Source organism: Leucoraja erinacea, chromosome 21, assembly GCF_028641065.1.
Source record: "Leucoraja erinacea ecotype New England chromosome 21, Leri_hhj_1, whole genome shotgun sequence".
NCBI lineage: Eukaryota > Metazoa > Chordata > Chondrichthyes > Rajiformes > Rajidae > Leucoraja > Leucoraja erinaceus.
In genome coordinates this window covers 23,886,371-23,907,212 of record NC_073397.1, presented here as the reverse complement: position 1 = coordinate 23,907,212, position 20,842 = coordinate 23,886,371, and the positions used below count along the sequence as shown (strand labels likewise).

At 42.3% G+C, this 20,842-nt stretch overlaps 1 protein-coding gene across 9 annotated transcripts; it reads right to left on the bottom strand.

The window, feature by feature from the left end:
• Nucleotides 1-1,523: 1,523 nt before the first annotated feature.
• Nucleotides 1,524-19,735, bottom strand: LOC129707417 (aurora kinase C-like). Of its 9 annotated transcripts, none has more exons than XM_055652432.1 (9): nt 19,673-19,735; nt 16,101-16,154; nt 14,534-14,831; nt 10,577-10,631; nt 8,420-8,611; nt 6,562-6,700; nt 4,656-4,804; nt 4,317-4,491; nt 1,524-2,539 (listed from the first exon to the last, which is right to left on the bottom strand). In XM_055652432.1, exons 2-9 carry the CDS (start codon nt 16,137-16,139, stop codon nt 2,351-2,353), a joined length of 1,236 nt encoding a protein of 411 aa, XP_055508407.1. In that variant the 5' UTR covers nt 16,140-16,154; nt 19,673-19,735; the 3' UTR covers nt 1,524-2,350. The 9 variants fall into 9 exon arrangements, with proteins under 9 accessions (XP_055508407.1, XP_055508410.1, XP_055508408.1 ...); XM_055652435.1 differs by lacking the exon at nt 19,673-19,735 and adding an exon at nt 19,624-19,641 and having other exon boundaries at nt 16,101-16,153; XM_055652433.1 differs by lacking the exon at nt 19,673-19,735 and adding an exon at nt 19,584-19,628 and having other exon boundaries at nt 16,101-16,153.
• Between the last annotated feature and the right edge of the window lie 1,107 nt (nt 19,736-20,842).

Sequence of the window (20,842 nt, the reverse complement as noted above, 5' to 3'; positions counted from 1 at the left end):
GGGGGGGAGAGAGAGGCAGAAAGAAAGGGGGGGAGAGAGAGAGAAAGGGGGGGAGGCAGAAAGGGGGGGAGAGAGAGACAGCAGAAAGGGGGGGAGAGAGAGAGAGAGGGGGGGAGAGAGAGACAGAAAGGGGGGAGAGAGAGACAGAAAGGGGGGGAGTTGAAGAGAGAGACAGAAAGGGGGGGGAGAGACAGGAAGGGGGGGGAGAGAGACAGAAAGGGGGGGGGAGAGAGACAGAAAGGGGGGAGAGAGAGAGAGACAGAAAGGGGGGGGGAGAGACAGAAAGGGAGGGAGAAGAGAGGGGGGGGAGAGAGAGACAGAAAGGGGGGAGGGAGAGGGGGGGGGGGAGAGAGAGACAGAAAGGGGGGAGAGAGAGAGACAGAAAAGGGGGGAGAGAGAGACAGAAAGGGGGGGGGAGAAGAGACAGAAAGGGGGGGAGAGAGAGACAGAAAGGGGGGGAGAGAGACAGAAGAGAGAGACAGAAAGGGGGGGAGAGAGAGACAGAAAGGGGGGAGAAAGGGGGGGGGGGAGAGAGAGACAGAAAAGGGGGGGAGAGAGAGACAGAAAGGGGGGGAGGAGAGGAGGAAAGGGGGGAGAGAGAGAGAACAGGGGGGGGAGAGAGACAGACAGAAAGGGGGGGGAGAGAGACAGAGAAAAGGGGGGAGAGAGAGACAGAAAGGGGGGGGAGAGAGACAGAAAGGGGGGGGAGAGAGACAGAAAGGGGGGGGGAGAGAGAGAAAGGGGGGAGAGAGGACAGAAAGGGGGGAGAGGAGGGAAAGGGGGGAGGAGAGAGACAGACAGAAAGGGGGGGGAGAGAGAGAGACAGAGAGAGAGAGAGAGAGAGAGAGAGAGAGATAGAGAGAATGAGGGGAGAGGATGATGGAAGGAGTGAATGAGTAGAGGGAAGGAGAGAGAGGGAAGGAGAGAGGATGAGAGAAGGAAGGAGACAGAGGGGGGGGGAGAGGGAGAGAGAGACAGAAAGGGGGGAGAGAGAGACAGAAAGGGGGGAGAGAGAGGCAGAAAGGGGGGAGAGAGAGACAGAAAGGGGAGGAGACAGAGAGAGAGAGAGAAAGGGGGGGGAGAAGAGAGGGAGAGAGAGAGCCAGGGGGGGAGAGGAGGAAAGGGGAGAGAGAGAGAAAGGGGGGGGAGAGAGACAGAAAGGGGGGAGAGGGGGGGGGGGGGAGAGACAGAAAGGGGGGGAGAGAGAGACTGGGGGGGAGAGAGAGACATGTGCAAAGATAGACACATGCTGGAGTAACTCATTTTCACAGGCAGCATCTCACTCGAAGGAATAGGTGGGATTTTTACCCTTCTTCACTCTAGCCGAAACCAGCTCCTGTCTAGTTTATTCCATTTTATTTAACATTGTTCACAATGTTTGGATGCCAGTTAAACTGCACATCTCACATATTCCAGGTTTTCCCATTTAAGGCATACATACAAAACAAGTCAGTAAAGGCAACCAAACGGGAACGGAGTCTTAAATATGCATATGGGAGAAATGAAAAAAGGTAAAGAAAGTATTTCAAAAAGTCAAATCTTTATTTTACAGCTATGATAATATCTAGACATTCATTGTACGCATTACTAAAATAAGCTTCTACTTGGATCAAGAAATTACAGGAAAATTAAAATTAGTCATGTATTCTTGAAACTGCAATCTTTTGATAATCAAATGTTGCCATTTACAGAGTTCAACGTGCAATCGTTTCACTATGCACAAGGTGTTCAGTTTAAAAGAATCCATGTTTAACAAATCCAAATAAGATCATCGTTTTTGAGCATGGTATTTGTGCAACCCAAGAAATTAACATAAACTAAACAATCCATAAAAACTGACTTCAGGCTACAAGCAAAATAAATTAGTGGGCAAAGGGAGACTGAAACATACAAACTCACCATACATCAGTACACAGATTTCCCCCATTTTAACCACCAGTCTTAAGTCAGAATTCAACCCTGCAATCATTTTATTAAACTCAACAGGCTTAACAAACCAGAACTGATGCAATCATACACACCTTTTGAACAGCAATGTCGTTTTGGAGATTCAAGATCACAATTTGGAGTTATTACAGTCACGTGTACAGATATTTACAGTAAACAGAATGCCATATAAAGCATCACAGTAGGGTTGAAAGGAATTCTACTTAATCCCACATTTTCTTTTTACATTATAACGGGCAAATTAAGAAATTCACCAATTCTTTTCAAGCCCGAGTTGTCTGTGGAAATAGTAACGGTAATTTCCAAGTTTCCCAAAGCAGACTAAATAGTGGCTGCAGCAGTACGAAAAAGTAATTGCACTGCAAAGTCTCATTCACCGCGTCTTCACCATTACCTTTCTGGTTTAGGGATTGGGATTAGATGAAGACAAAGAGGTTTTTTTCTGGGTGCTTGGTTTAGTGGAATTTTGAACCACCCATGAATGTTCAAGTACACCTTTCAGTGGCAGCCGTTGATTGGGGTTGTGCTTAAGCAATCTACTAATGAGATCCTTTGCACCCTCTGATATGATGGATGAAAATTTAAGGTCGACCTGAAAAATTAATGTTAACTACAATTAGCAATCATTGAAAACCAAAAACAAAATTACTGTAACATTGAGGAATTTCAAATGCTGCCCAGTAAAAACATTTAACCAAAAATTCGTCCTTTAACACCTTCCAGTTAAAAATTGTTATTTCCATCTGCCATTGAGACTTGGATATGGAAAGACATCGCAAATAGCATTGGCGTACAGGCACCCCAATTTATGTAATAGGTGATAATGTACAGTTAAGTGGGTCTGAAGGTGCCACAGTGACGAGGGCTCTGCCTGGGCCAGCTTTGGGGTTATGGCTGTGCCCAGGAGTCCCTTGAAAAAAGAACAAGCAATGTTCACTGGCACCATGGAGGAGTTCTGGGACATGGGGGGTTGATTGTATCCTAGATTAGGATAATACAGCAATTAGATATTTGATAGTCACCTTGGACTCTGGGAGGTGGCAGTTGAGCAGCAGAGTGGGCAAAGCAATGGGAGGAGGCGGAGGACGAAATGATTGCCGACAGGAAGTAATTCCAGATAGCAAATAAAGTCAATTTTCCTAGTTCAGAAATATACAAACATTTACCAATTACAGAACTGCCAGGTTTTGCCAGAGCATTTCAATATTCCAGTACCTGAAAATCAGTATTTTGCTGAGGAAATCAGTATTGTTAGGCGGTGCCATTTTTCTGAACAAAATGTTTTTTATGTGCCGTCATACCCATGTAAGAGTACAATGCATAACGTTTCTACCAATTGATGTCTTCTACACACCTTACTTGACAGTGCATTCATTGCTGTATCTTTGTATAATGCTGTTTGAACGGCTGCTTCCTGCTTTTAGCACCAGATGATGACGTAGAAGTCATTTTGGAAGCCTCAGTCTCCCTCCCCTACTCCCTCTATCTCTCCCTCCCCTGCTCCCTCTATCTCTCTCTCTCTCTCCGCCACATTTCTTTTTTTTCTCCCTCTTCTTCCCTTCCCCCCGCTCCCCCTTGAGCCCACCCACCTTTCTGTAAAATCAAGGCCAAACCCAATGTAACTGCAATCCCACTGGTAACCTTTCACCACTAGGCTTGTCCAGAATTCTACCACTGCCTGAAAAATAATCAAAGGCTCAACTTCCACTGAGAAAGAGAATTCCAAAGACTCATTGTTATACGAGAATTTTCCTGAACAGTCCGTGACCCATAGCGCAATGTGTAAAGCCCATAGCGCTCCAGCTGGTAGCACTATTTTTAGAACCAATAGCCCTGTAGCAAACAGCTCTTTGTTTAAATTCCCATGCGTTAAACTGACAACGCTGTTTAAACCTGGAAAGGGACACTCTGGAAAGCAGGAATGGGTGACGTTTCTGGTCGAGGCTCTTCTTCAGACTGAACTGAACTCCGTATTTAAAATCCGTATAACACAAAATCATATGTCCGTATTCTAATCGCACTTCCGTACAAAATACGGAAATTCCGTACTACTTGGCAGCTCTGCAATTAGCTAGAGCTCAAAGTTTCAGATTCAATACTTGAACTGGAAAGGGGCGCTCAATCACATTGAAGTAATGGTGAATATTAGGATATGGATCAAGTGAACTGCAACACTTAAGTGAAATCAAGGCAAAATATGGTAGGTAAACTGAAATTCATAATTAAGAATCATGATCATAATCTTTAATTGGGAATTAAGCCACTTATGCTACTCAGATCACAAAATTCCCATCTGAAAACTGAACAGGAACTTTAAGCAATTAGAGGGCAAACTGGTCCCTGCAAAAGAGTTTGCCCTATTTACTTACTTTAGATATTCTCCTAAAGGTTTCTTGGCGATCAGCTGCTTCAAATGGAGGACGGCCTACTAAAAATTCATAACACAGAACACCAAGGCTCCAAAGGTCAACATTCTCATCGTGCATTTTTCCCTCGATCATCTCTGGTGGCAGGTAGTCCAACGTGCCACATAGTGTTGCTCTCCTAAAAGTAGCATATGTATATTTTAATATATTTCATGCATCAATAATTTTCAGGCAGTTTTTCATACCACAGGTTTCAAAGTATGTAACTAATTATGGCAAAAACAAGATAGGCAAATGTAATATCCCTCATTTGCATCATATGATTATGAAAAAATATAGCACCTGGATGCAGGAGCATGCACAGACCATCCAAAATCAGCAATCTTTAATTCTCCATTTGCCCCAAGCAGTAGATTTTCCGGCTTAATATCTCTGTGAATCACTTTCTTTGAGTGGCAATATACAAGTGCATCAGCCAGCTCAGACATATACTGCAAAGAAAATCAGTGTTATTTTCAGAAAAACAAGTTAGTAACTCAGAAATAACCACAAACATTTATGTAGTAATTTGAAAAAAAATCAAGAACAAGGAAAAGGTCATTTCGTTAACTACGACTAAAGTTTAATCTTTTGTGCAAGTTGGTGAGGCCAATTTAAAACCAAATTCTGCTGGACAGATAAATCCAAAACAGGTGGTAAAGAGACAGCACATGGAGAGTAAACAATAAGCAGGGCAAATGCACGATTTTGGCCAAAAAAGCTCTACTTTCCTTCAATGGAAACAACCAGCATTTCCTTTATTGGAGTTCCCCCAAAGGAGACTATTCCCAGCTTCAACAATCTACCTATAACTTTCTCAATCCTAGAATCATTTCAATAAATCCTGTTGCCTCAAAAGCTTTCATATCCTTGAAGAATGCCAACCAGATATGGACAAACCAGATTACAGGCAAGTTTCTAATTTCCTCAATTTTGCATTCTAAACCCTACACCGGATTTTGTCAAGGGGATTTATGACTGTCCATGCACCTTTTGATATCAGCGTCCTTTGTACCACATTATTCTTCCTACCGAAATGTATCCCTTTGCATTAGTGCTCATTAAGCCTGCCATTTAAAAAACCATCCCACGAGCTAATGCCCTTTCGGTCTATCATTATACTCTAGTTCTCATTTGTATACTGTAAACTGTCCATTGTGCACCTAAAGCTATTAATGTACACAACCAGAAAAAAGCAAGTTCAATGGTGATTTTGAGAATCATCCACCTTCCTCCACTCCAAAACTAAACTTTGGTCATAATTGTGTAAATGTTGAAAGATTGAAAGTGTCCAAAGGAGTATGGAAGTCCCCATCCAAAGATCACCAAAAGTTAACATACAGATATGCAAACGGTATATTGGCCTCTACTACAAGTGGATTGTATTGCAAGATTAAAGATGCCGTACAATTATACAAGGCCCTGTGACATCGCACTGGATGCATAAGCAAGTAAGCTCGCCATTGTACACAATGAAGATTTGCTACAGATGGATTGCTGTGACAATTTATACAATCTGTGGGATAGCTGTTATAAGAGATCAAGTTGTCTTGGCCTTTGGAACATTGATAACTTCATTCAAAATTCAATGGGTCCTTGACAGACACCAGAAGGATATTTACATTGGCAGACTCTAGAAGTTAGGGCCATTCTGAAAAATGGATAGGACATACAAGAAAGAAATAGGGTGAAAGGGGTCGATAAATCTTTATAATTCACACTCAGGGGAACAAATCTTAAGAGATTAAATGAGTGTTCGAAACACTCATCTCTGACTATCGAAAATGAGGGATATGGGATATCTGAAAGCTGTGGATATTGAAGCACAGCATATCATGACAGTGAAGCAAACACTACCATTAACTGGTGACTATGTGTATTACAGCAAGTTTCAACTTGTGCCATGACTGTTGCAGTTAAAAGCACAAAAAAAGACATGTGCCACAGAACTAACATTTACTGAACAAAAGAACAAACCATCAAAATGCAGGTCAGTGCCAACCACAAACCATTTATGCAAAAGGTCAGGGACTATGATATTCCTAAGTGGATGCTATTTTAGCCAGCGTGTAGAATAATCAAGTCAAAAACATTGGATACTGGAAAAATGCAAAACACGAAAACACAACCAGGCTTGGGTATATTTTGAAAGCAAGCACCAAAGCATTCAACCCAAAATACAAAATAAGGACAAATAGTCATCTCATACTGTAGCACTTCGCCCATCATCAAACTTCCCACATTTCTGCAGCTCTTTGTAAAGTTCACCACGAGGAGCATACTCCAATATCAAATAAACCCTGGAGGCATCATGGAAGTACCCAAATAGCCTCAAGATGTTGGTATGTCTGTGGAAAGAAAAGAAAAGGTTATCCATTCAAAGAGATAGATACAATAGCAATGTTTAAGAGCTACTTAAACAGATATGAACAGGCAGGGCTAGAGGGATACAGGCCATGTGCAGATCGATGCGATCAGTTAGATTGGCATCATCGTTAGCACAGCCATTCACATACTGTCCAGTTCTGAGGAAAAACATGCCCAGCTTCCAAAGTATATTAGTATTTGCACAGCAATTCTTAACACTTTTTGAATGGGTAATTTAGTTTAGAAATATAGTATTGTGAAACATTGCTACCAAATTGCAGGTACCCATTAAACAAACTGACATTCGCTAAAATAATAATTGTATTACAGTTCATGGATTTCCCCATAACATAATTCTACCAATGTATGCAGAGACTAATTTTCTCTCAACTCTAAGGAATTGATCAAAAGTTTGTAGTTATTGCTGATCAATCTGTAGATGCGATCAGTACAATTGCTTTAAACCATCAATCTCCCAGGTACACCAATAACTATAGCAGTGATTATGGCATTCTAAAGCAAATACTAACTAGTATTACCAATAATGCCCCAAAGTTTCAAGACAGAATCTGATACATCTAAACCAAGACAATAGCATGTAATCAAGCAGACTGTTTAACATTAGAACATGTTGGTTGTGCTGCATTTTCTTTACATCCCACTGCTTATTGTGAACATTTAAAAAGAGGCAAAACTCTAACAATTAATAGTTTAGCCAAATGAAGAAACAACTTTAAAGAGGGACACACTAGTCTTACCAACTGACTCTTACTGGATTTCATTATCGAATTGCGAACCAATGAAACATGAACATCCAGGTAATTCAAAGGTATCTTCGTCCTTCACCAAGTAACTGCTAACGGTCTGATCTCTAGCAATTAATATTGGGCCTCCATATCTGAGGAATGATGTGCTGGGGTTGGAGAGGGTCCAGAGGTTTACAAGAATGATCCTAAGGATGATTGCATTAACACAGTGGTTGTTGGGTTTGGGCTTATACTTGCTGGAGTTTAGAAAAATTAGGGTGATCGTAATGAAACCTACCTTTTAATGAAAGGCCAAGATCGCATGAATGTGATGGGGATGTTTCCAGTAGTGGGAGTGGCTAGGACCACACGGTCCAACTTTAGAATAAAAAGTCCCACCTTCAGAATGGAGATGGAGGATTTCTTAAGCCAGAGGGGCGAATCCATTGCTACAGATGACAATGCAGGCCAAGTCATTGTTTATTTTTTAAAGCAGAGATCGATAGGTTCTTGATTAGTAAGGACATCAATAGTAACGGAGAGAAAGCAGGAGAATGGGATTGAGGCAAAATAGATCAGCCATGATCAAATGGCAGACCAGACTTAATAGGCTGAATGAGACGGACTCATTAACAGGAGCTGTTTGAGTATTAGGAAGTTAAATTAGAACCAATATGATTATTAACAGTGACAAAGAGGAAGAAATTCACGTACTTCAAGTATTTTTACCTGATTACTGTTTAATTCCTCTCTCCTCTTTCCTCTTTCCTCCCCCTGGCAAAACATTCAGGAGAACCCGGGATCAAATTTGAAAACAATCAAAATACAAATTGAATATTTTTCATCCAATTGTAGAGGCATGTCACTAATCTTTCTACAAGGGCAAGAAGTTCATAAATAGGTTTGTCAGTTCACTTTTATATTTTTTTAAATTGTGCATCTTCGGAACAGTACCTGAGATGTGACTGAATTTCAACTTCCCTTCTGAGTTGGTGTTCCACTCCAGCTTTCTCAAGTTGAGATTTGAATAGTACTTTTAATGCCAAGATAAATCTGGTCTGTCGTTCACGGGCCAAGTACACATTTCCAAATTTACCTTTTCCCAATGGACGGCCAATTTCGAAATCATCCAAACACCACTGTTTTCTGAAAACAACAATTTGATCATGCATTAGAATGATGCACCATTGTTTCAAATTATTTTACTGAACACTAGTTTTATTATTTTAGCAAATGGACGCCCAATCCATTGAGTATCCACATTCCAGGGGGTTTCCAAGTATCAAAAGAAAAACCCATGGGATAATTCAATAAAAACATCCACATCCTCATTAACAGGATTATGCTTTCGTAGAATTTTCTAACTTGTATGAATTTTAAACACCCGTTCAAAGGCTGAAGAATTGTTAAATCATGTGCAACATCGGAACATGGATTTCACTGATTTGTACAGTTCACCGATAACTTAATCCAAGGACACCAAATATTTATTCTCCTTTTAACGTAGTTAAAAATCAATTGGTCAAAACAAACGTTATTCCATTAGGTTATCAAAATTTACTGCAGTTTTCAATTTTAAGAAAGTATCATTAAGCCTCAGTTTTAAAGACAATTTCAACAAGATCAAGAATCTTTCCTCAAATACTTTGATGCCTAACTGTACACAAGCTTTTTATCATTTGAAAATCACAACCCAAATTAATACAACTTCAAATTACTTTCAAATGAATGCATGGGATTTGGTGTACCTTTAAAGACAATTCATTCACAGAAGCTTTGAAGTTTGACCAAAAATAAAATCACCAACCAAAGCCTGCTTAACAATCTATCACTCACTGGTTTCAAGTCAGTGAACACATTGCCATAGGTCAAAAAGTTCCAATCTTGGGGGGATGAAATGGCCCGTCATTGTCAAACAGTGGTTGGGGGAAAAATCGGGCAGAATGATTGCCCCTTCCCCCCCAACCCTTGTTTGACAATAGAGTTGCTGCCTGACAGCACCAGAGACTCGGGTTTGATCTGGATTACATTTTGGACTAAAAGCATCAACCATTTATTTAGATGCTGCACTAGTTGCTGAGTTTTTCCTGCATTTTCTGTGGGTTTTTTTAATGTACTAGATAATAAGAGTAAATCAAAACAGTGCCAAACATTTGCTTGGCCACTGGAATATTGTCCAGCATTGGAATATCTGGAATATCATTCAATCCTACACTTTGGGAAAGATAAGTAGCTGAAGAGGGTTGCTAAATTATTCCAAGGAGAGACCTTTAGTTATGCAAATAGACTGGAGTCACAGTTCTCCTTTCAATGAGAGATGCCTGATATGACAGGTCATTAAAATCAAATGTATAAACAGGAGAGAACAAATGATCCTATTATTGAGGGTGGTCAGGAACAAAAGACCAGAAAGGGTGAGGAAATTATACTCAATAAAGGGCTTGGGTCTACATGCATGTCCAGAGGAGAAGGCAGATGGAACTTGAGGAAAGAGCTGGATAAGTGTTTGAAGGAGTTGCATTGGCAAAGAGAAAGATAACCCCAAAATAATTAGTTTAGACTGGATGATTCTGCAATAGCAAATGGTTTTGGCCCAGGTGAATCAAACATAAGGCAGTTGATCCAGATCCAGCAAACAAAGGCTGAACTATTTACTTACCACAAACATTCAAGTCTACACCCCTGAGAAACAAAGTGGAAAGGAGGATCATTACTATAGTAAAACCTACGGCAAGAATGATTTTTGGAAGAGGAAAAGCATTAATGGCATCCAAGGCAATAATAATTTTTAATGGCTTGGCCTTGCAAAAATTATGTTGTGGCTGTGACTCAGTTTTGGCTATAAAAAGTTGTGGAGTACCAAGGCTAAAATGGTAAGAACCCAAGTGCATATATAAAATGACGTTGGCAGAGAAGGAATTGAAGGATGGAGCAGGTATCCCTTGTTATTCAGGAAATATGACATTAGACACGATTTTACCAGGTGGGGAGACAAATAGAGTGAAATCACTTGACAAAGCCAGTAGCCATGAATGAAAGTAGAAGAGTTTATTTGCAGAAAAATAATCAATAGAGGGCATAGACTATTGAAACATTACATTTATAACTTACTTTTTCTTTTCATGAGTGCTCTGGTCATCCACTGTTTTATTTTCTGCCGTTTTTCCTAATTAAAGAGAAAATATGCCAATGAGAGTTTGTTGTTCATACAAGTAACTCATAAATGTCCCAAGGGACAGAGCGTTTAGATTCTTTGCTCTCATAACTGCTTATCATAATTGTTAAGCATTTTTGGTCTCCTAATTTGAGGGAGGCCATTATTGTTATTGAGGGAGTGCAGAATAGGTTTACCAGGTTAATACCCAGAATGGCAAGACTGACGTATGATGAAAGGAAGAGTCAACTGGGCTTCCATTTGCTGGAATTAGAAGGATGAAACGGGATCTTATAGAAACATACACTTCTTAGAGGATTGGATAGGGTAGATGCAGGAAAAATGTTCCTGATGTTGGGAGAGTCCAGAACCAGGGGTCACAGTTTAAGAATAAAGGGTAGGCCATTTAGGACTGAGATGAGGAAAAACATTTTCACCCAGAGAGTGATGAATCTGTGGAATTCTGCCACTTTAGGCAGTGGAGAATAGTAGAATAGAATAGAATAGTTTCTTTATTGTCATTGTAACATGGGCCATGTACAACAAAATTTAAAATGTCAGCCAGTCAGTGCAGCATTCAAACATTTCTAAAGCTAACGAAACATCCACGGTAAAATAATAAAGATAAGCAAATAAATAAAAATCACAGACAAAGCACGCATACACACCCAACCCTCCATCCTTCTGTCGATTTCACCATTACCACAGTCCCTTAGTCTGTATCGCCCCTGCGTTCCTTGGCGGCCACATTTAGTGCTTTTATAGCCAATTCATTGGATGTTTAAGAGTTAGATTCAGCTCTTAGGGCTGAGGGAATCAATGGATATGGGGGGGGGGGGGGGGGGGGAGCCAGGCCAGGGTACTGATTTTGGATGACCAGCCATGGTCATATTGGAAGGCAGTGCTGGCTCGCAGGACTACTCCTGCACCTATTTTCTGTGTTTCAATGATCAATCAGGAGTTCTAACATTGTGGCTACAGCAAGCATTAATTCAAACAAGAATGAGTCTTCAGAGTACATTTACTAAAGCATATTGGAAGCAGTAATCAAATTTAAAAATGCAGCTTTGCAAACAAAAGTTGCCATCTACCAACATGATCATGAGACGTTTCCGTTAACATCAGACGAACACAAGACAATGGATTATGTTAATTGGCCTATATCAAACCAGAAATCTTCATCATAAGTTATTTCATACCATTGAGAGAGATGAAAGAAATGTCCAGACCAGACTAACTTTGGTACTTGGCACATCAAACGTCAAGCAAAATATGAGGTGCTGTTCCTCCAATTTGCAGTGGGCCTTATTCTGGCCATGGAGGAGGCCCAGGACAGAAAGGTCAGATTTGGAATGGGAGGGGGAGTTGAACTGCTGAGCCACCGGGCGATCAGGTTGATTATTGCGAACCAAGTGGAGGTGTTGTGCAAAGCGATCGCCAAGCCTGCGTTTGGTCTCACCAAGGTTGATCAAATGCTGAATAATCCAACCACATTTTTGTTTGCAAGTGGAAAGAAATAATAGAAATTGCATTCATTGCAACACGTAAAAAGAGTTGAGATACTGTTTTGTAATTTTGCTGCATGTCATTGTGGTATATATCATGTCTTGATTGGTGAATATGTTTAGTTTGTGACTTTATTTGAAGCAGAAATATGTGATTTCTTGATTGAGCATAATTCTGACTGGTAACTATGCACTTCGTCCGAGCACATTATCGAACGCGTAAAGCAAGCAGTCTTAAATGACCTTCTAAACTGTCATCTGGTAACCAAAAATGCTGTCTAGGTCATCCGGCTAGCATCAGAGAAAAAAAGTGAGAGCCCTGGACGCTGGTCAGTAACGGGATGAAACTCCCTTTGAGACAGCAGCTGATTGGAGAAATATAGGCCAAAGCGGATTTTAAGGGAAGCTGGTTGGTGATTGGACGCAACCCCCTTAGAGACAGCGGCTGATTGACCACCAAATAATCGGGCACAAAAAATTGAATAGGAAAAGAAAAAAAAATTGGAATTCAGATTTAAAACCGAAGAATATCATGCCTGGGGACAGGGTCTCAGACTTCAGATTCCTGGGCACACAAATTACGGAGGATCTCTCCTGGACTACAAACACCACCACAGCAGTCAAGAAGGCCCAGCAGCGACTCTACTTTCTGAGGATCCTCAGGAAAAACAACCTGGAGGAGAAGCTGCTGGTGTCCTTCTACCGCTGCTCCATCGAGAGTGTGCTGGCGTACTGTATAACCACATGGTATGCCAGCTGCTCTGCAGCGAACAGGAAAGCCCTACAAAGGGTCATCAACACTGCACAAAAAAAATCACTGGCTGTCCATTGCCTTCCCTGAAGGACATCTTCAGTTCTCGCTGCCTTGGCAGGGCAGCCAACATCCTGAAGGACCCTTCCCATCCTGGACACAACCTGTTCCACCTGCTGCCCTCTGGCAGACGGTACAGGTCTTTCAAAACTCACACAAACAGACTCAGAGACAGCTTCTACCCCATAGCCATACGTGCACTTAACAATGCAAAATCAGAAATAACACTCACATTCAACTGAATGGTTCTACCTCAGCTGCTATTGTTATATATCTGTAATTTTTTTTATGTATATATTTTTACCTTTTCTTATATATTTAAAATTGCTCTTGTGAATCGCACCGTGGGATTGACTTTTAAATTTCATTGTACCATGAAAAGAGATTAATTCATTCAACTGATTTTTACTATATGTAGTACTAAATTTTCCAGCAGATTCTCTAATGCAGGTGACTTGGCAAAGCAGGTATGAGACAGGAAAAAAATGAAAAAAAAAGAGGAAGAGAGATGGGGTCATTGCCCCTGGCGGAATTTATGCAGATTTTTTTTGATAACTATATCTCGAAATGACTGTTTTCTTGCACGTTTACCTGTAATTTCTTGCAGGGTCTTCCCCACTCACGCAAAACCCCTCACTGCTCACACTCGGGGAACCCACCCCTTACCTTACTCACAGGGACCCCCTCACTGCTCACTCACAGGAAACTCCTCGCCTTTGCTTGCTCACAGGGAGACTCCTCACTGCTCACTCACAGGAAACCCCTCACCATTGCTCACACTCACAGGAAACTCCCTCACCTTTGCTCACACTCACAGCAGCCCCCCTCCTCTCACCAGGGTTCACACACTCCCTCTTCTTGTTTTAAAACACATTGACACCATCAAGGCCCCGGCCTTTCCCCGTCCAGTGCCCACTCTCCCGCTCCACCAGACCTCGGCTTGTCTCGCTTCTGGACGTCTCCCTCCTCCAATTACCAAACTATATCCTCGGTCTCCCCCACACCCCACCTCTGACCGACGCCTCCCTCCAATCATCGTGCTCAATCATGCCCCCCACTCCCAACTGCCTGCTGACTGATGTTTCCCTCGTCCAATCGGTGCTCTCGATCATCAATCCCACAGTCTCGCAGAAAGTAATGTATAGATTTCAGAGATTTAAACATATTTTCTTTTTAACGAACTTCAAATCTGCAGAGAAATCTCATGCCTGTAAAGATATGGCAGCAAAACTGGCCAAGCACAAAGGAGACCATTCTGTCCCATCTACTAATTGCACAATTCTTTGTATCTTTTGTCCACCAGTTAAAGATCAGCAAGATGTTGAACCAGACTTTAAAAATACAGATTTTCTATTGCTAGATCAACTGAAAACGCATTAATTTCACTCAAATTTGCTACATGCACATGCTAAAAAATGGTCACATACATCAATTTGAGAGAACACAGAACAGAATGAAGAAAATTTTAGAGCACAGATAATTATTTAGCTGTAAAGATTGTAAAATGCTCAGCTTCATTAATATCCAAAGATTCATTTACAATTAAACATTGAGCATCTTATGCTACTTTTAACTGAATTTTGCACAAGAATACTTACCATCATTTGGCACTTCAGCAGGCTGTGGTGTGGTTGGATTTCTAGCAGGTTCACCAATTTGCTGAACATCTTTTTTGCAAGCCTGCTTCGAAAGTGGAGGCACTGGCATTGCTTGTTTTACTTGACCAGAAGGCACTTGACTTTTAGTCGGAACCAAATTATCAGACAGAACCCGCAATTGAAGAGGCTGACGTTGCTGGCCTACATTGCAAGTAGTTGCCATGCTTCTTGGACGAGGTGGATTCTGCGAAATTCGCTGAGGTTTCATAACACGATTTACACGATCCATGGCTGCCACCTTTCAAAATAATCATTTTCAGACAACAGAAGTAATTTTTTGCACAAGTAAATGCAACAAGCCTTACTCACCAAATATTATTCACTCTGTTTAAATGCACTGGCCAAAATAAATTACGCTGCAAATGCTGGCTACCAATAAAGCCCCTTGTCTCACTGTACGAGGTAATTTACGAGTTCTCCCGAGTTTTCCCCCCGATTCGAACTCAGAGAATGTCCGTAGCGGGTCCGCAGGAGTTCATGGATGTCTCTTAGCGGCTCGTAATGCTAACGGTAGGCACTCGGGACATCCGGTAACTCGTGACGTTTTTTCATCCCTGTAAAAAATGTCCACGAGTACAAAAATACTCGTGATGAAAAAAATGTTACTTTTTACTCGTAGTTAGACCATGACAAGCCGCTACGAGACATCCATGAACACCTACGGACATTCTCAGAGTTCGATTCAGGGGAAAACTCGGGAGAACTGGTGAATTACCTCGTACAGTGGGACAGGGGCTTAAGACAAATTGTTGGAGTAATTCAGCAGTATCTCTGGAGAACATGGGGAGGTGACATTTTAGGTCAAGATCATACTTCAGAATAAGATTCAGAGTAAGGGTCATGACCCAAAACATCATCTGTCCATGTTCTCCAGAAATGCCATTAGACCTGCCAAGTTACTCCAGCAATATGTCCTAATTTATGTCATGTTCTGGAAATCCCCCAAAATTAGATTCTCCACAGATCTGCTTTTAATCAATTATTAGTTGAATCAGAGACATCAAATTTCAGTCCAAATTTTCAAGTGTACAAATTTGGCATTCAGCATCCCACATTGCAGATGTCAGCCAACACCAGGGAGATGCCCAAAAATGACCATTACTACACCCCAAAAGGCAAATTTGAAAATTCTTGAGAAGAGACTCATTAACAGATCATATGTTAAGGTTATAAAGAGAACTGTTGCCTGATCTGCTAGAGGAACTCAAGAGGTCAAGCAGCATCTCTGGGGGAAATGGGCAGCCAACATCTCAGGTTGAAGGGTCTCGACCTGAAACATCACCCATTCCTTCTTTCAAGAGATGTTGCCTGTCCTGCTGAGTTTCTCCAGATTTTTGTGTCTATCTCAGGTTGAAAACCTTCAATTGGACCTCACCAGATATGCTCCAGATTACAGCATCTAAAATCTGTGTCTTTAAATCAAGTTAACCTTTCAACTGAAGTGTCAGGGCACTTGGATACAAGAATATTGCCCTGTGCCGATTTATAAATATGGTGCCCAAAATACCTTTCCAGCTGCAATGTGGCCTGTTGGTTTCTTCTCCATTTCTAACCAAAATCCTGCAAAAAGAAAGAAACAAATATGCAGCTTTCCCCAACACATACATCTGTTTCTATTGGTACAGTATAACCAATTGCAAGCCCAAGACACAGATTTAGTTCCTCAAATATGCCAAGTTCTCAGCAATAGAAACACTGGAATATGGAATTTGCAAAAACAATTGGAAAGAGTCAAAACAAGAATACACTTACAATAGACAATAGGTGCAGGAGTAGGTCATTTAGCCCTTCGAGCCAAACCATTCAATTTGATCATGGCTGATCATCCCCTATAAGTACCCTGTTCCTGCATTCTCCCCATATCCCCGGACTCCACTATTTTTAAGAGCCCTAGCTAGCTCTCTCTTGAACGCATCCAGAGAACCCATCTCCACCATCCTCTGAGGTTTGTGGAACTAGTAAATTGAAGTATGTTCTACTAAACTCATCCAACATGCATATATTCATACACCTGGAACACAATAATAATGCAAGTCACTTTCAGTTTAAAAAAAGAACTTTGTCAACCTCTTAAAAGCAGGAACTAGCAAGAACAAGGAGTGTTCACACAGAAATATGAAACACAGATTGCAATGCAGGCCATCTAGTCAATAAATCATTTTCCAATGTGCTGTGCATTTTGCTCGCTAATCTGATTAAAGCATTAAAAGATCATAAAATAAATAAAATGCAATTTCCATTGGATGTGCAAATCTGTAGATTTACAACAGGTCAAAATAAATGACAGACCATAAGCCATAGCAGAATTAGGCCATTCAGCCTGTCGAATCTGCTTCACCATTCAATCATGACTGATCTGTTTTGCCCCTCACTAATCAAGAACCTAGCCACCTCTGCTTTAAAAATACACTGTGCGTGCCTCCATTGTCATCTATAGCAGTGATTCCCAACCGTTTTTAGTTCATGGCCCCCTGGGGCTCTTTAATTTTTCTGACCCCCCCCCCCCGGACATTATTAGCAGAAAAAAAGTGCCCCCCCCCCCCCCCCATTGGAACATGTGGCCTCCTAAATCCCCAAATATTTCTGTGCCCCCCCCCCCCCCCCCCCCCTGAAATTTGCCATGGCCCTGGTTGGGAATCACTGATCTATAGCAATGAATTGCACATATTCACCACCTCTGGCTAAAGAAAATTCCTCCTCATTTCCTGTCTAAAGGTATGTCTCTTTTTTCTGAGACTGTGCCGTCTGGTCCTGGACTCTTCCACTACTGTAGACATCTTCTTAACATCCAATCTGTCTAGTCCTTTCATTATTCAGTAGGTTTCAATTAAATCCACCTTATCCTTCTAAACTCCAGCAAGTACAGGTCCAGTGCCGTAAAAGACTCAACAAACATTAACCAAAATCATCCCTGGGATCATTCTAGTGAACCTCCTCAAGACCCTGTTGAATGCCAGCACAAGCATCCAGAGAACCTGCCGCCACCGCCTTCTGAATCCTGCAGTAGCACTCCCGAGTCCTTTGATTTCTGAATTCCCTCCCTATTTCCAGAACAGTCTATGCCTTTATTCCTTCTTCTAAATTGCAAGCCAGCGAGAAAAGGCCCCCTTTATTCCCACTCACAGCTTCTGCCAGTTCACCAATTTTCTGCCCATGAGCTCCTATCTTGTTTAACAGCCTCGCATGTGGCACCTTAAAGGCCTCCTGAAAATCCAAGTAAACAACATCCACTAACTCTCCCTTGTCTATCCTGTTTGCTTCTTCCTCAAAAGATACCAACATATTTGACAAACAAAATGTCCCCTTAAAACCATTCAGACTTCAGCCTATTTTATCATGTGCTTCCAAGTACCTTGAAATCTTATCCTTAATAATGAGCTGTAAAATCTTACTAACCACTGACATCGGACAAAACAGCCTATAATTTCATTTCTTTTGCCTCGCTCCTTTTGAGACTAGTTACATTCACAATTTTTCAATCCTCTGGAGCAGTGATTCCCAACCTGGGGCCATATGGCAAATTTCAGGGGGGGCCACAGAAACATTTTGGTATTTAGGGGGCCACCAGCTCAATGAAGGGGGCCACAGAGCTATCACCCTGTTACCTCCTAAATTTCAGTTCTAATAAATTTAAATCTATGCAGTTGAAATCTATTTTTAATGTATGATTATAAATGGGTGTTTTATTGAACCCACAAAATATTTTTGATGGTTGTGGAATATAATAAAAGATAATATATGTGCAATTAATAGACCCTGATATTTTTATGTAAGGTATTATAATATTGAAGTACTTTTTTTCCGCTAATAATGTCGGGGGTGGGGGGGCACAGAAAAATTAAAAGATCCCAAGGGAGCAATGAGCTAAAAAAGGTGGGGAACCACTGCTCCGGAGCATTCCTGACTAGTGATTCTTGAAGGATCACTGCTAATGCCTCCACAACCTCTACAACTACCTTTCAGAATTCTGGGATGTAGCCCACCTGGTCCAGATGACATCCACCTTCAGACCTTTCAGCTTCCCAAGCATCTTCTCCTCAGTAATATTGACAGTACTCTCTTCTGCCCCTCAACTCTTGAATTTTTGCAATGTCGCTGGTGTCTTCCACAATAAACACCAAACAAAACAGGCATTCAGTTCACCCGCTAGTTTTTGCACAATCCGCAGGCATTATCACTTTCTTGGAACTGGTTTTAACAGAATTGAAGAGGCAATTACTTTTACATTAATCTTTTAAAGATTTAAAATGCTATATCATAACTCAGTGTTGATTAATGTGCCTAAATAACCGATCACACATTGGTGACATGTCATGGAAACCGAGGTCAAAATGTGTCAACCACTGGACCAGTGACATGGACGTTTAAATTGAAACGCGCCAAGGAATACAGGGCAATTAAAATGCACCTAACTAGTTGCCACTAGCTTAACATATTACACTTCCGCAGTTATAAATGTCGATAGACTGAAGCAGCACAAACGAACGCCAAGGAAAATCGCAAACAAGCATGGGTGGGGATATTTACAGAATCCAGAACTTGCATCCAAGAGATAGTCACCACTTAACTTGAAGGGTTCAGCCCATTGAGTATCGAATTAACGAGATCGAGTTAGACTGCGACTCGGCGTCTATAGCCGCCCTGCGGAGCCCAGGGGACTAGAGGCCATCGCTGTGGCCTACAAACTAGAGGCCGGGTCCCGGAGACGCCGACGGGACCAGGCCGCAGGGGAAACACCTGGTAGAGGGAGAGCCGGACTCCCTGCCACCCTGCCCGGGCAGCCAAACTCACCGACCAAGGCTGTGGCGGTGGGGGAAGAGAATAGAAGTGGGAGGATGATGGTGGCACCAAACCAGAGGCCGGGGCCCAATTCACCGGCACCTTCCTCCGGGGAAAGAGCAGTGGCGGCCCCCCGGGACCAAACTAGACACCGGCAGGCGCAGCACACACCGTGTGTAGGGAGAGCCGAAAGCCCTCGCACTGGGGCAGCCGACGGCCCAACTCACTCACCGACGGCCCAACTCACTCACCGACGGCCCAACTCACTCACTCAGCGACGGCCCAACTCACTCACTCAGCGACGGCCCAACTCACTCAGCGACGGCCCAACTCACTCACCGACGACCGCACCCGACCCGACCGTGCGCTTCCGCTCCGTCTGCCGTTTAAATTCAAATCCGCCGCTCTTTAACCCGCCTCGCGCTCCCATTGGACGGTGCCGCCGCCAAGCCCGACCGCTATTGGCTGAGCTGCAAAGAGCGGACATACGCATGCACGCACCGCCGTATGTAAATGAGGGTGCCACCCCACGTGACGCGTGTAGGTCTCTCACTGCAACAAGGCCAGTAATTACTCTAGTATCTTGGTTCTTGGTTTCTTGGTCCTCCAAAATATTCCAAATGGAATTTAAACTGGAGGTGGTTGAGGGAGGACTTAAGCCAGAAAGGGTTATTGGGAAGAAAGAGCTACTTTAAATTTAGTTGCATCTGGTTGGGTAACTAGTAGGGTGGAGATTATTCCATGCTTTAATTGTGCGGGGGAAGAACGAATTGCTGTATACATCTGTCTTTGTAGCTGGAATCACAAATTGGATCGAATGCCCTCCTCTGCTCCTAAATGGTATATTTGGTAATTACATTAGAAAATAGGTGTGGGAGATTATCCATTCAGTTTGATCATAGCTAATCATCCAGTATCAGTACTCTGTTCCTGCTCCCCCCACCCCTCCATATCCCTTGATTTCATTCGCCCTAAGAGCTGTATCTAACTCTTGAAAACATCCAGTGAATTGACTTCCACTGCCTTCTGTGGCAGAGAATTCCAAAGATTCACAACTCTCTGGGTGAAAATATTTTTCCTCATCTCAGTCCTAAATGGCCCACCCCTTATTCTTAAACTGTGACCCTCTGGTTCTGGACTCCCCCAATATCGGGAACATTTTTCCCGCATCTAGCCTGTCCAATTCCTTAAGAATGTTATATGTTTCTATAAGATCCCCTCACATCCTTCTAAATTCCAGTGACTAAAAATCCAGTTGATCCATTCTGTCATCATATATCAGTCCCGCCAACCTGGGAATTAACCTGGTGAACCTACGCTGCACTCCCTCAAATTAGGAGTTCAAAACTACACAATACTCCCGGTGCGGTCTCACCAGGGCCTTGTACAACTAAAGAAGGTCGCGACCCGAAACGTCACCCATTCCTTCTCTCCAGAGATGCTGCCTGTCCCACTGAACTCCAGCTTATT